The sequence below is a fragment of the Cyprinodon variegatus genome, unplaced genomic scaffold (assembly GCF_000732505.1).
Source record: "Cyprinodon variegatus isolate N-32 unplaced genomic scaffold, C_variegatus-1.0 Scaffold235, whole genome shotgun sequence".
Taxonomy (NCBI): Eukaryota; Metazoa; Chordata; class Actinopteri; order Cyprinodontiformes; family Cyprinodontidae; genus Cyprinodon; species Cyprinodon variegatus.
Window position 1 is genome coordinate 745,525 of NW_015150688.1, and position 14,858 is coordinate 760,382.

General features: G+C 38.0%; 1 protein-coding gene across 2 annotated transcripts in view; it reads left to right on the plus strand.

Moving 5' to 3' along the window:
• The window catches only part of LOC107089017 (glutamate receptor ionotropic, NMDA 2D-like), a 244,606-nt gene extending 230,002 nt beyond the window's left edge, over positions 1–14,604 (plus strand). The window contains exons 18-20 of one of the 2 annotated variants that reach the window (XM_015381530.1): positions 3,916–3,977; positions 4,161–4,331; positions 7,877–14,604. In XM_015381530.1, the coding sequence (XP_015237016.1) occupies positions 3,916–3,977; positions 4,161–4,331; positions 7,877–11,011 (3,368 nt within the window). In that variant the 3' untranslated portion in view covers positions 11,012–14,604. The remainder of the gene's footprint in view (positions 1–3,915; positions 3,978–4,160; positions 4,332–7,876) is intronic. The other variant, XM_015381531.1, reaches the window with a different exon arrangement.
• The last annotated feature ends 254 nt before the right edge of the window (positions 14,605–14,858 follow it).

Sequence of the window (14,858 nt, forward strand, 5' to 3'; positions counted from 1 at the left end):
CCTCATCACTTGAGAAGGTAGGTGATGCGGACGTCGTGGAAGACATTTTGTCCCGTAACGCTCGCCGTACTGTTGGGGGGGAGAAGCGGTGGGGGGGAGATGTTCATGTTGCTGCGGTCTGCAGTCTGAACGTTAGATGTCGCTGAAAATTACACACTGTAGCTTTAAAGGTGAATAGTGGAGAATTTTCGCAATATTTTGAAAGGAACCGCCCTCTCCACTTTAAAAATAAAAATGCACATGCACAACCCTGTACCCACTCCTCAGAGCGGGTAGCTTGTACACCTATTAAAACACATGTAAAAGCCTATTTCTCCTTGTTCATGCTCTGTTTAAAAGTTGCTGTTTGCATCGTTCATAGAAGCTTACTTTCCAAAAGAAGATTTGCAATTTTTCCACTATGTCAGTCTCACCACCAGTAAGTGAAAATAGGGTTGAGCACGAAGGACGGACTTACATAAACATATCACCAGAATGATTGACAATTAGGAGGACCGCTTATTTTTGATCCACCCAGAAAAAGAGCATCCTTTACTATACCTTTAAGCTAATATAACTTGTTACACTAATGATTTGTCATACTGAAAATGCAAACAATTTAACAGCTGTTCCACATTTATGGGAGGCCTTTTATCTAATATCCCCCCATTGAATTAATTATGCATTAACTGCACTGGCTGTAGACTTATGCAAACAAATAGAACAGATACAGCCTTTATTGTCCAGCAGTAGCAACTTTCAGGTTTAACTGTAGCAAAACAAAGAAGACATAATAAAGTTTACAGGTAAACGTAACACAAAATCATAGATTTAGGAAACCATAAGTATTTTTTGTTGCAAAAAAAATACATATTTGAATTTTTTCTGCTAATTAAATGCTACGGCTGATATATATGGGTTTGGGCAATAATGTTGATATATGCACAACTCATGTACAGAGGGTTTGGTCCTCGAAGTAGCAGTTCCAGTCCCATCCTATTGACTTTTCCTGCATGCTGCAATATATGACAACTATATTAAATTAAATTTTAGTATTTAGTTCACATGCACTGAGATATTCATATTGTTTGTGACAGGAATGTGTGAATACCAACAAAATTAATGCACTTTAATGCCAAGCAATTTTCACATTTTCATTTTTTAGAGAAATCTTCTTTTCTGTCAAGTCTAAAGCGTTACGCAACAGTTGATAAAAACAATATAATTAACTTGATATAAAAAAAAAGCTGATTAACGATGATAGTTTTGTGAATAGTGAGGACTGCTGAAACCTTTGACATAAAAGACTTTCTTAAAGCAAATATGAACATTTCTTTTTCTTCATAAATGTAGTCAAAATAATTCTGAAAAAAGTATTATTCTGCTTCAAGGTTTTTCCAGACTTCTATACTGTGGGTGTCACCAAATGCAGAGTGTACTGTCATAAAAAAACAAGAGAGGAAAAAAACCCCAACAAAAAACAATCTGCATCCTTCATTCTTTGACGTATAAAAAAAACATCTTTCCTTTCAAACTTGTTGTTCAATCATTATCTCATCTTTTAAAGGTTTGCTGATGTCTTGACAAAGCAATTTCTCCCCCAGATAAATGACTCGACAGTGCCAAACATCATTTTGTTCTGCCAATCACAATGTAGCCTTTGTGCTACCTTAGAATTACTTCCCTGTGTTCTCTGTCCCAACCAATATTTATTTCTACTACGAGTACATTTTTGCTTATTTATATGCCATGTAGGATTGCTTTCCAGAATGGCACACATCATAAAAAGTGCAAATCCAGACCAAATAAGAAATGAAAGAAATTTAATTAAACACAACAGTGCACAGAGCTGACAAAACATGTTTTTTTTTTTGTTTTAGTATTTGTTAGACGGGGTTGTTTATGCATCCAATATGATTTAGCAAGGGACTATGCATTCATACTGAACTGCCATAATGAAAAAACGTTTAGCAGTTGCCATGACAGTGGAATGGTAATTTAACCAGAAATTTTGATGAATAAATATATATACACTCATTTTGAGTTTGAAACGTGCCAAATCTTCTAGGAAAAAACATATAGGGGATTTCTTTTTGAAAAAGTAAGCTACCATGAGTTCTTTCACCTTTAACTAATTAGCTTCCCTTGTCCTTATTTTCAAATTAAGATTATTTAAGTCGTTTTTAGTGTGGAAGGCTTTGTTGTTATTTACAAAAAAGGCAAAGAGTTACTCTTAGACATGATGATTCTATTATTGTTTAAGCAGTAATTTCTTTATGTTGGTGCAGCAGAAATCACATGAAGGAAACTCAGCCGAAAAAAATGTTCTTTCTGAGAAAATCCTATTGTTGTGATGAGCATTGGATAGTGTTTGTCTTGTTTGCTGGCTTTTGGAGTCACAAAAGGTGATGCTGTATGCATAGAACTCCTTCAGGTGATAATAGCCTTTATTTAATGCTTTGCTACACTGATTGGATAGGGGAGATGTTTCCTATAATGTCATTGAAAGGATTAAAGATTCTATGAGCTTAATTCTGTACTGCATCTAAATGTCAACCTAGTCGAGAATTACTGGAATGATATTTAATATTTGGGAATTTATGCTTGTGTGCAAATCAAAACATGTGCATTCATGCACTCCTGCTGCCTCCATCTTTTGAAGTTTCACATCCCTTTGACTGGAATGAATTAGAGTTAAATGCAGAAAGTGAGCAAGTATCATAAGAAAAAAGAATCTTTCTGAGCTCCAATTTAAATATGGAGTATTAGATTATTGGAGTAAGCCGATTCTGAATGAACATTTATAGCAGCGTCTGTTGGGACATTTTAATTCAAGCAAGCCCTTTTACCAATGTCTGATTTTGTACAGTAGTTGGCACTGGAGAAAGATTTATGTTTTGTTTGAGCAAATTTGAAGTTTCCCTCATTGTGGCTGACTAGTGGAAGTCTAATCCATGCGGCACAGTATTATGGAGGGGTTTCCAGACCTCAGTAATTAACCCAAAGGTCAATTTATAATTGGGAATCAGATCCTCTAACTGGGGGCATCATGAAAATGTGTAGAGTGACAGTTTCTGTGCATTTTTTTAGACGCTGAGCCAGGGTGCTCATTTTAAAAGTCCTCTGCAACCCAGTCATGTACATCTTAAGCCTTGTACGTGAAAAGAAAAGGCATCCTTCTCCTCACAACCTCATGCTTTTTGATGAATGCAGTAATGGCCAGCACAGAGAGTCCCATCACACGGGAGTTCAGAGTGTGTGTTTGGGATAGCTTGAGCAGGAAATGTAATGCTTGTGTATTTTCCTCCTTTCATCTCCCATGTGCCGTCACATCACTCTACCCTCAGTGTACCTGCCTCAGACACCCAACCATTTCGCAAATGGCTTCAAAGGGTTTCTCTCTGCCACTAATTCCTCTCGATCTCATAACCTGTGAAGCAAATATCCTCTAGAATTTATCCTTTCAGACCTTTTTGTCTGTTCTTATGACTCTATGGTTTGCTTGCATCAGAAAAACTTTTTTTCTTGCTTTATTAATTGCCTGTATTCACCTTTTTTGTTTAAAGTTTTTGCAAGACTATTTCAAAAAGACTTGTTTCCTTTTTTAATTTCTCTCCATCGTGCTTGACTCCATCATAACTTCCCTTCTTTCTCATTATTAAGACTCCATTTTTCTTTCTCATTCATTTCTCTTCCGCTTTTCTTCTCATGCTTCAGTATTCTGCCTCAGGGGGATAAAACACCTTGATCTCATGACAAAGAGGTGGTAATCCCCTTCTTTGCATTTTTTTACATAAGTTCCCCTTTCCTTTTGCACTGACTGAACTCATTTCCCTAGTTGTCTTTTTGATGTGCATAATCCACGCTTTACCCTTTCTCCTTAAATGTCTCACCTGTTTGACTTTCTACCTGCCCCCCTTTTCCCCTTTCTTCCAGATGAGATTGATATGTTGGAGCGCCTCTGGCTGTCTGGAATTTGCCACAATGATAAGATTGAGGTATGATATCTTATCCAAATTTAAGACAGAAAATTACTGTGTGCTCAGTCATTTTCGGATTCATATATTGATAAGTAAGGCAGTCAGATGTTTAATTTATTTAACTAACTTTTACTTTAAGGAATAGTGTTTTCCTTTTTTTGTATTTTGTTTTCTTTCTGCTACTTTATTCCTTTCCTGCAGGTGATGAGTAGTAAGCTGGATATTGACAACATGGCGGGGGTCTTTTACATGCTGCTGGTAGCCATGGGCCTCAGTCTCCTAGTATTTGCCTGGGAGCATCTGGTGTACTGGAAACTAAGGCATTGTGTGAAGAGGTCTGGGGGAATGGACTTTCTCTTGGCTCTCAGCAGAGTAAGAAAAACTATTGTTATTTAAAAAAAAAAAAATCATTTTTGTTGTTGTTTTTCTTTTTTTTTTTAAATATAACCTTTAAATAAAATAAAATGATACTCTAATTATTGATTATCACAAATAATTATTAAGTTTTAAAATATCCAAGATCAAGTTCTTTTAAAATCTTTCCAAAACCATAAACTTTGTGTACCTTTCTTTGTTCAACAGTGATAAGCTCAAAAACTGCTCTTTTTGGCCTGTCAGTAACAAAATGAAAAATCTAAATGTATTTATGCTTTAGTTCTAGACAGACCTACCTCAAGGTGTGGGGTTTCAACTAACAATAACTAGAAAAATATATCTCTGTAATGTCTGCAATTTCTTCAATTCAATAAATGTGTGCTTCTTTGCTAATTTAAATTTATTCCTATAATAAACAATAATTTGGATAAAGGCAATAATGTTTAGAAGGTGTCCTGCTCCAGGAGGTTCAGACAGATTCTAAGGCTCAGCTGCTCAGTCAAGAAGTGTAAAAAGATATTATAAGATAACAGAAAGACACTCCTGTATCAGATGTTATAAACTGGCTCATTGTTAGTCTGAAGCAGTAGATCTAATCAGTGAAACAACCATTATATTCTTTCCAGGCTATATTAACAAAACTGATGCATCACTGATGCAGCAGCAGATGTTTTCATTAACCTAAAGGTTAATAATTTGGGGATTCTTTCTTTTTTTTTTATTATTTCATTAAAGTCAGAAAAAGTACAGATTTTCAGATGCAGTCAGGGTACAGAATACCCACAGACATATAAGAGTGCCAGCATCTTATTGGTACTTGTTTCCGTCTCTCAGTCACGACAAAGGGACAGAGCCCCAAATAGGTTATAACATTTATTCTTGACATCCTTTTAAGAGTTTTAAGACACCGAGTAAGTATGATCACTTTGCTGTTGTGCAACTGGTTTGTCTTTTTTATGAGTGTAACATTTCTGTAGGCTGAGTGTCGGCAGATTGTAGTGTTTAGTGTATGAAAGGGAAGGTAGTTGGCATGCAAGAGGAATAATAAACAGAAGGAAAAGTATGAAATGAAAAAAAAATGCAAGAATGAAAACAGAAAAAAAAGGTATTTTAAAGTGAAGAAACATAGGGTGTGATTTTGCAGAAAAAAACGTCAAGCTGCATTAGAATGTGGGGGAACTTTGAAATTAGAACCAAATCTTGTGGGTTCTGGGTGTAAAATTCAGCAAATGATTTATTTGGCAAGTAGAAAGACAAATGAGGATGAGGTCAAATGTCAATAGGTAAAATGGTCAAAGATAAGCAGCTCAGATGGATGTGGATATGATCGAAGCTTCAGTCAAGGTTTTTCCTCAGGATATATCAATATCGTTTAGAAGGGCGGTTGCTTAAGTCAATGACTCAATGCAATCAGTTCTTCATTCCTAAACAAATCAGTTCTTACCAGTTGGCACGTCAAACAATATTCTTAATCATAACTAAACTAAAATTAAACTGACATGTTAATAATTCAACCTGAATCTGTCCATGTTACTGGATATGTGAAGGGGATTGGGGTATACTTAACTGTGAGGGCACCTGGAAATTAGTTTATTGTGAACTAGTATTGTGGAGAATTTGAACTAAACCTAGATCGAACTGCTTGAGAAAAAATAAAGGTGAAAGTAGACCTAACATATACACTAAAAACAGCTTTGTTTTTCGTTTTTTTCTTATTGACTTGTTTTAAAACTTAAACCACTTAGTAAACCTTTATATTTAACCACTCTGTGATTTATATTTAATTACTTTTTTAGACTTACTATTTTTAACATCTTTAAAATAATCACTTATTAGTCCATAAAATACAAGAACTTTAACCTCTGACATAGAAGTCAAAATGAGACTTTCATGTTGCGAGGGGTGCTGGTGCTTCTCTCCAGTAGTCTATGGGCGAGGGGCGGGGTACACCCTAGACGGGTCGGCAGTCTATTGCAGGGCCACACAGAGACAAACAGGACAAACTACCATTCACACACACCCTCACACCTAAGGAGAATTTAAAGAAGTCAATGAACCTAACAGTCCTATTTTTGTACTGTGAGCGGAAGCTAAAGAACCTGAAGAGAATCAACACATGCACAGGGGGAACAGGCAAACCTAAAGTATTTTGTTATTCTTTGTAGTTTAAACACGCAATTTTGGTTAATAGGGTGAAAGCTATTTCTTCCTTTGACCTAGCTGATATATAGAGATATTGCAAGTAGAGCTTCATTGTAGACAGCTTCATCATGTTCTTCACCTAAAGCTACATTGGGGTGCATTAAGACAAAAACTCTGGCAAATAGTTACTAAGATAAACATTGTCTTTACTTTTCTGCTTGTGTGGCTGGTTTCTGGTACCTTTTTTAGCCCAGTCAATGACTTATTTAAGTTCCAATTTCACAGTGTGTAGCATCAATTGCTCTAGGGACTGAGATAGCACTTCTGTCACTGGGACTGCCAATGCATTTGTCCAGGAGAGCCATTATTATAGTCCCTGCATTAGATCTATCTCTGGTGGAGAGCAGAGATTTACAAGAGGCTGTGTGTGTTTTATCATTATTATGGTCTGGATATCATATGAGTCATCTGATCATATGAGGAATAATAGCAATTTTGTGATTTACATGACTACTCTCAGACTGTTAATTGAGCCCCATTCCTCTTCTCAAAGGTGTAAATAAAATGGATTAGAGCAGAGTGTCACAGAAGGGACAGAATTATGACACACATTTCAACTGAGTTTTTTAATTTGGGTTTTTGAAATGTATGATTTTAACCATTTTTTTATGTTCTATGTCATAGATTTGAACAGAGCAAAAGCACATTTATGAGAGATGGGCAGGGAGAAAAAAATGTTTTAGCAGATTAATTGGAGAAACAGAAAGAGAGGCATTGGGTTGATAAGCTACTTTAAAAGCATTAAGGCAAACAAAACTCCATGCAATGTCTACTGTTAAAAAAAGTGATTGAAGAACAAGGGTGTAGAAACTGAAAACCAAACAATGTATAGCAAATAGACATGTTCAAAATAAAACAGTGTTAAAGTTGAAAGAAAAAAAAGACAGAAAATAGACACTAAAATGAATATCTCTTCTCATTAGAAGACATTTTTAAAATTTTATTTATTTTCTTGAGATGTTGTCTTAAACTCACCCCAATTTTGAAACATCATGTTATTAAACATCAACCTTTTTTCTTTGATCAAAAAAATTAACATTTTTTAAAAAGATGCACAACTTTTGTTTATGATTTAATCTATCAAAAATGAATAAAGAAGTTAGTCAATTTTAACAAATTATTTGTGCATATGTTTAGTAGAGGTTGTTTCAAGAATTTCTATATATCCCTAAGCTATTGCTTTTAAAATCCCTTTCACATTATTTATTTTATGGATAAGAGGAAATAGACTAGAGTTCTTTTATCAAGACTTGGGGTGTTCCCATCTCTGTTTTTCTTATGTTTTCATATGTTACTGCCTGCTTATCTAAATATCCTCTCTCTGTTATTTGTCATCTCAGGGAATGTACAGCTGCTGCCAGTTTGAGGATGAGACAGCTCCAGGAGGAAGTAAAAGCTCTTTGCCCCAATACCATTCTGTAACTACTATGCCTAGTGTCCCTCAACAACACCTTGTTACAGCCACAGTAAACAACACAACAGCCATTGCAATGGTGCAACAGCAACAGCAGCAGAAGCACCACCAACAGCAACAAGGGCAGACCTACACGACTATGTTACCCGGATCGCCAATCACTACAGGACATTCAGCAATGGCTCTGGGTCCCTCAAACAGCCCTTTATTGGAAGGCCCTATGCCTTGCTCCACCTTCCTGCCTCGTCATGACCGCAGATTGGCCGTTGTTGATCGCTGGAACAGGCCAAAGCCAGAAAAAGTCATGAGTGGAGGCAGCAGTGGAGGAGTGGGTGTTGGAGGAATTGCAGGGGGTATAACTGAACTCCAAGCACAGCAGCAATATCAGCAGAACCTTGGAACACACTGGAGCCATCAGGGAGTGATCCCTGTTGGAGCAGGAGGCGACACAGGGCTAGATGAATATAAGCGCTACTATGGCCCAATAGATCCAGAGGGGCTAGGGGCTAACTTAGACCAACAGGCAGGTCCTCAACAGTCTACCAAAGCCAATTCTCGAGGCTTTAAAGCCCCAGGAATGCCAAGGTTGCCTCCAAAAGGCCCTCAACAAGGACAAGGGCACCTCATTTCTAAGCCACCCCCACCACTTCCATCTTCTCCACGGAGGCCACCCTTCTGGCGCAGAGGAAGCCTTGCTCAGGCAAGGAGAAAAGGCTCAGGAGGTCCACTTTATGAGAATATACTCCCTCTTGGGAGACGAGGAGGTGGAAGATATGGGGCAAGTGATGGAGTTGGAAGGAGGGGTCACAGACCCCCTCCACCACTTCCAGTACCCCTCTCCTCCCCTACACATACACCTACTACACCTTCTTCTCCATGCCGTTTCTACTCAACTTGCTCCAGTGCCTCATCTTCTTCGTCTTCATCTTCATCATCGTCATCATCTTCGTCATCAACTGGGTCACTTTCTCGATCAAATTCCCCTTCATCCTGCTCTAGTGAAAGCTCCTACAACTCCTCACTGAGTTTCCGATATCGAGCAGGGGATCGAGATTTCACGGTGGATGATGATTATGACTCAGATCTTCTTACAGAGGAGTCTAGCCTTCTTTTAGGGTCACGGAAAAAGATGCGTTCCCGGAGAATGTCATCTCGCTCACTGCCATGCAGCCCACCACCTCCTCCAGTCCCTCCGCGAAAACCCCATCCACAAAGAAATTTTGGAAGAGAGAGAACTGGCAGTCAGTTGGCACAGTTGCAGGAGTGGTGGGCATCATGGGGTGACAGAGACCGGGCAAGGGGAGGGACATTGAACAAAGGAGAAGGAGCAGTAAGTAAAGATGAGAAGAGACACCACAAGGAGAGAGAAAGGGAGAGAAAACGAAGAAAGAAAGGAAGAAAAAAGAAGAAACTGGAGGAAAGGGAAAGAGAAAGGGAGCGTAAGCGTCGTAAAGCAAAGAGGAAGAGGAAGAAAGAGGATAAGTTAAGAAAGAGAGAGCGTAAGAGGACAGAGCAAGAGGGTGGGGACCCAGAAAAACGAGAGGAAGTGAAATCAGCAACGCCGGATTTCCCTAATTACCCAGCTTTGAGGCAAGAGTCATTTCGGAAAAAGAGTGAGAGCTCCATCAGAAGCTATGGATGGAACATCCCAGGGGAAGAGGAAAGGAAGAACAGAGAGGGAAAAGAAAGAGATGATGGAGAAGAGGATAGAGGTAAAGAAAGACATCACAGAAGAAGAAATAGCAAGCACCACCCTAACTCTGGTAGGGCTTCTACATCTGTCAAGTTCTGGCGAGGAGGAAATCCTTCTGATACTCTCCCATCTGCATTTCTGCCCTTGTTACCTGCCTCTGCTAAAAGAAGGAAAAGCAAAGGCTCAGACAGAGATGCTGTTGGCATTGAAGGAGAAAGGAGACCACTCCTTGGTAGAAATGAAAGAGGCGAGATGCATTCCAAGGAGGGATTGTCTTTTCATGAGTGGGAATCTGAAGTAGATGATGAAGAAGATTCTGAGTCAGATAGGAGGAAAATAGGCCGTGGAAAAAGGCATAGAGGAGGTAGGACTGTTTCTGAAGAGGAGCGGGAACGTGATAAGGTAGTCGGGATATATTCTGATGATGACGGTTCTTCAGGAGAATTTGGGAAGTTTGAGAGGTACTGGGAGGATCATGAAGGAAGGGCAGTGGGAGGGATAGGGGGAGGGGGGTGGTTTTTTAGCACATATCCTTCTAGAGATAAAGCAGGTAGTGTCAACAGCAGAGATGATCTCTTCCAAGAGCGAGGAGAAAGATGGGGGACTGCAGAGAGTGGGTGGGGCTCTGGTGCAGGTGTTAAAGAAGAGAGAAGTTGGGGATCAGGTTCCCATTGGCCACCTCCTCCTCTCACCGCACCCCCTCCCCGTCGATACTGGTCAGTTGACAAGCTTCACATACAGGATGAAAAGAAGAGTAAGCGCAAGACCAAGGACAAAGGAAGGGGGAACACGGCTTGCTCCTCCTGTCATTCACCTCGACATCATCCACACTCCTCAAAATGGGCTCGTTTGACTTCACGAAGCCAGGAAGAGCTGTACCATCATTGTCAGAGTTTTGGTGGTCCCTTGAAGCCAAAACATGACTCCTCATCATCATCCAAACCAGATCGGTCACACAATCTTTCTAAATCTGGAAGCCAGTCAAACATAAGCATCCAGCAACGGACACAAAGAACAGACAAGGATCGAGATCGAGGAAGACAACCATCCCCACCTCTTTCTCTTGTATCGAACTTGCCAGCACCACTCCCAGCCCTTCCGGCTCCTTCGTCCTCCTCTCACTCCATCCATGCTCCTCTCCCTACCTCTTCCTCATCTGTATCCTCTCCCTCAGTGGTCTCATCTGCACCAGGGGCTATTCAGGCCTCCTCGATGGCTTCTGCAAGTGCCAAACTGCAGTACCAGAGACTGCGCTCCGTACCCCAGCCCCAGAGGTTTCCTCAATCTCCTCATTTACCCCTAAAAGCCAAGAGCCTTTGCTCACGAAGGGGCTCAGCTCAGTTCTCCAGTGTGGAGAGTGAAGTTTGATTTAAGCCAGATAACAAAAGTTCTAAGAATGTCCTGCTAGGTCGATGTAAAGGACAGACAATGCAAACATGGTGGCATAGCTAAGTCAGTACACTTCTGAGCCTGTTCCTTAATGTTCTGCACAAATGAACAAACAAACCAGAAAGCTTAACAGACTTGGTGAAGTAGGTCACAAGAACACAGGACCATTTTATTTTTACCGTTGCCTCGATAAAATTTTCTCATTCTGTGACAGAAAGCAGCAATGACTCGCTGAACAGTGCAAATGGTGAGATCAATTCTGATATGAAAAGAAGTGCTAATAAAGAAGGCATATTTGCTGTTATAAGTAAAGCATATTGAAAGGTGAAACAGGAAATAGTCAGTGCTTTCAGCGAAATCTCAATACTTTCTGAGGGCTCAGGAACTTTATAGTACTGCACCCACTGCTCTCAGAAGCCTTTAACACAAAACACTGTTCTTATGTTTTCCTATTAAACAAAATGCTTACCTTGATTTTTCTTTATCCCAAGCAAACTGTTTACACTCCCGCAGAACTGTGAAAGCAACCTGAAGCATCTTTGTTGCTTGATTAATGCCTTCTTGTTCAGAGGGACGGGGGGGTGATACCACACCTTTTATTTTTGTTTGCTTCCCTTTCCTCCACTTTCTTACTCTGCTGCTTTTTAGATTTGTTTTTAGTTTTTCTTCTGCCAACTTTCTGTGACCTTTACATACCAGTCTTGTTTCCACTCTCTCCCCAGCTCCTCCCTTGTCCTCCCCTCTTACTGCTTCTCTTTGATGTAATTATTCTGTGTGTCTGTGCTTTTCTGTGTTTGTATTCTTGACAACAGGGTAAGTCAGCTGTGACTGATATTCTTCTGGCTTAATGAAAAGCTGAGTGCCAAACTTAAGTAGAGCTCAACATCAACATGTATACTGTTGGCCGCTGTGTTTCATTTTATCTTGCAGATTATTACATCACCTCCAATATGTGCTCATGCTAACACACACATACATGCAAAAGCAAATACTCAAATACTTGTAAGAATACATGCACATCAACAAGTCAAATTATCTAATCTTCTTGAGCAATACATTTTACCATCTTTGTTCTTGTTAAAGCTTTATACTTAAATATCATTTCTTTACTTATGTGTCATGGTTGTTGTTGCTATTGATGGTGTTTTAGATGTCAAGACATGTATTAAGTCTAATACAATGTAATCACTGTGCCATACTACTCAAACCTGGGTACACCTAAAATGTTTTCACAACTACCTAACCACAAAACTGGGGGCAGTTTTTCTTCCTGCCTGTTTTATTGCCTGAATGTAAAGTCAGCCACTGACATGTGTGCTGCACCATTTACTGTAAGACACTTGAAAGTGGAACTTGTAGCACTTCAGAAGGTCTACATGGATGATAAAAAATATCTATATATATATAAAGTTGATGTGGGTTATTGATGACAAAGCCTGGTGAATAACAATATGTGATCTTGTAGGATGGAGTTCTAAAGATTTACTTCTACCCTTGATCAAAACTAAATTTTTGTTTGGTTGCTTTCATTTCTAGTCTTCAAGTTAGTGCCAAGGCTAGAGAACAAAAAAAAACAACATATTCAATCATTTTTGCTTGCTTTCACCAGGCCATGTGTATTTAAGCAGTTTAGTTTTTGTTTAAAGATTGCTGGTATTATTAGCCTCATGGTAATTACTTCTGTCAAGTATGAGAACAAAGGTATGTTAATGTATGATCAGAAAGTTATTTATTTTTACTTAGGTATACAATTAGTGCCAGAGCCGTTCTGATGTCACAGGGAAGGTGGTTATGATTTGATAAAAGTTGGACTCTGAGTATGAGTACATGGAAGTAACAGAGGCACCTGTTGTGATATTTTGTTAAAAAAAAATATTAAAAAGCATTTTCCATCTTGTAATTGTTTGATTATAAGATCTAGCTTTTTAAGTGATGGCATGGTTTATACCAGCAATTACTTTTGGATCTTAAGCACTCAATTAATTTTACATGTCTCATGTCAATTGTACTTCAAATTAGGTCCTTTTTTTCTATACAGGTAAATGCTGATAGAGGTTTTATTGATTGTTGAAACTTGCTGAGCCTTTTTTCCCTAACACTTTGGTCAGCTCATGTTGATTGCCTGGAACTGCATCTGAGCCATACATTTAATTTTACTAAATAAAACAAAGAAACTAGCTTTTTAAAATGGATTTTATCATATAGATTTACTCTTATTTTCACAGATTAAAAAGATATATATTTCATAAATATGTAAATAAAACAATATTGTGCCAGTTGCTACCATCATGGAAAATGTGAAAAATTTTAAATCTTGCATCTGTTTAAATAACAACATAGGACATGTCTTAAATGATGGCATACTAAACCAGATGGAATAAGTGATTTATTCCTATAAAGACCACCATTGCTTTGCATATTACAATCAACAACTTTTAATAAAAATATGAAAACATGGAAGGACATGCCTCTATACATTCACAAACAGAACTACTCAAATTTGTGTGCAAACTTTAAATGAAAGCCATTGATTTAAGTGCGTGAAGACTGTCGCTAAAAAACTTTAATGTCAGTCAGCAAGAGGACTATAGATAGGAAATAATACATGAGCTCAGTTGCACAAAAGCTAGTAGCAGTGTGAACGTAACTTTTGAGTGTTTGCTTAAAAAAATAATAGGCCATTAATCTTTCCCTTTTTCCCTTATGTCTTTCCATTGTGCTGGTGTGTGTCTGCAATTGTAAAGCTGGTATGTTCTAAAAAATGGTATGTGGGTGTATTTATTTCCTATAGAAAAAAAAGCCAATTTATATGTATATAATAGTATATTTAAAAACTATCATCTGTTATATAAGTTTGTCTACTAAATTCATGGTATTATCTTAATGAAACTGTCTTTTTGTCTGTGTCTCTCCTTGTCTAAGACCTACTGCCTAGCTCCCTCGCCCCCCGTGAAAGCAGAGACCAGTATGTAACTGTGTTTGTTACAATATTTGAGCGCAGTATATTGCTGCGCACACATAAGATTAACCATCCGCCTACATTAGCTATCTTCAATAGCTAATGCAAAGAGCTTAACGTATAGTGAAAAAAGGAGAGGAGCACGATTGTCTTAAGACCATATCACTGTAGCAGTGATGTTGTGTGTCAGATTGGGAACTAATTAAATATTTTATGAATACAGCAGGTTTTAACCACAGGTTTCTCATTCTTGATCCTCAGTTTTCGACTATACCCGAGTGAAGAGTAAAGAGATCTCTCTGAGACATGATGTGGCTAGTAACACAATGTCATTTTTGGAACTTTAAGCTGTCATTTCACTACATTTACCATGCAAGGCGCCCCAACCAAAGTATATACACATATATGGTGTCTATCTGTAAAAAAATATATATATATTTAAGGGTAATATCCCTTTATAGATGGCAGACAGACAGACTGCTATGGCTGATACAATATATGAAAGAGGAATAGCTAAATCTGATTTATATAATTACAGCTTTGGCAAAATGGGGCTGTGAAAAAGCTTAGATTACATTAATATTCCATTCTTATATATCTATATATACAGATATAGATAGATCTACATACACAAACATACATATATATTTATATATATAAATTATGTGTATATAGATCTGTCCATATCTCTTTATACAGAGACACAGATCTATATATATATATATATATATATATATATATATATATATAGAGATATATATATATATATATACATATATATATATATAATTAGAGGTTTGAGATGACACTACGGTATATACTTATACCTGCTAACCTTATATGGGTAAATAGATATAGAGACACAGA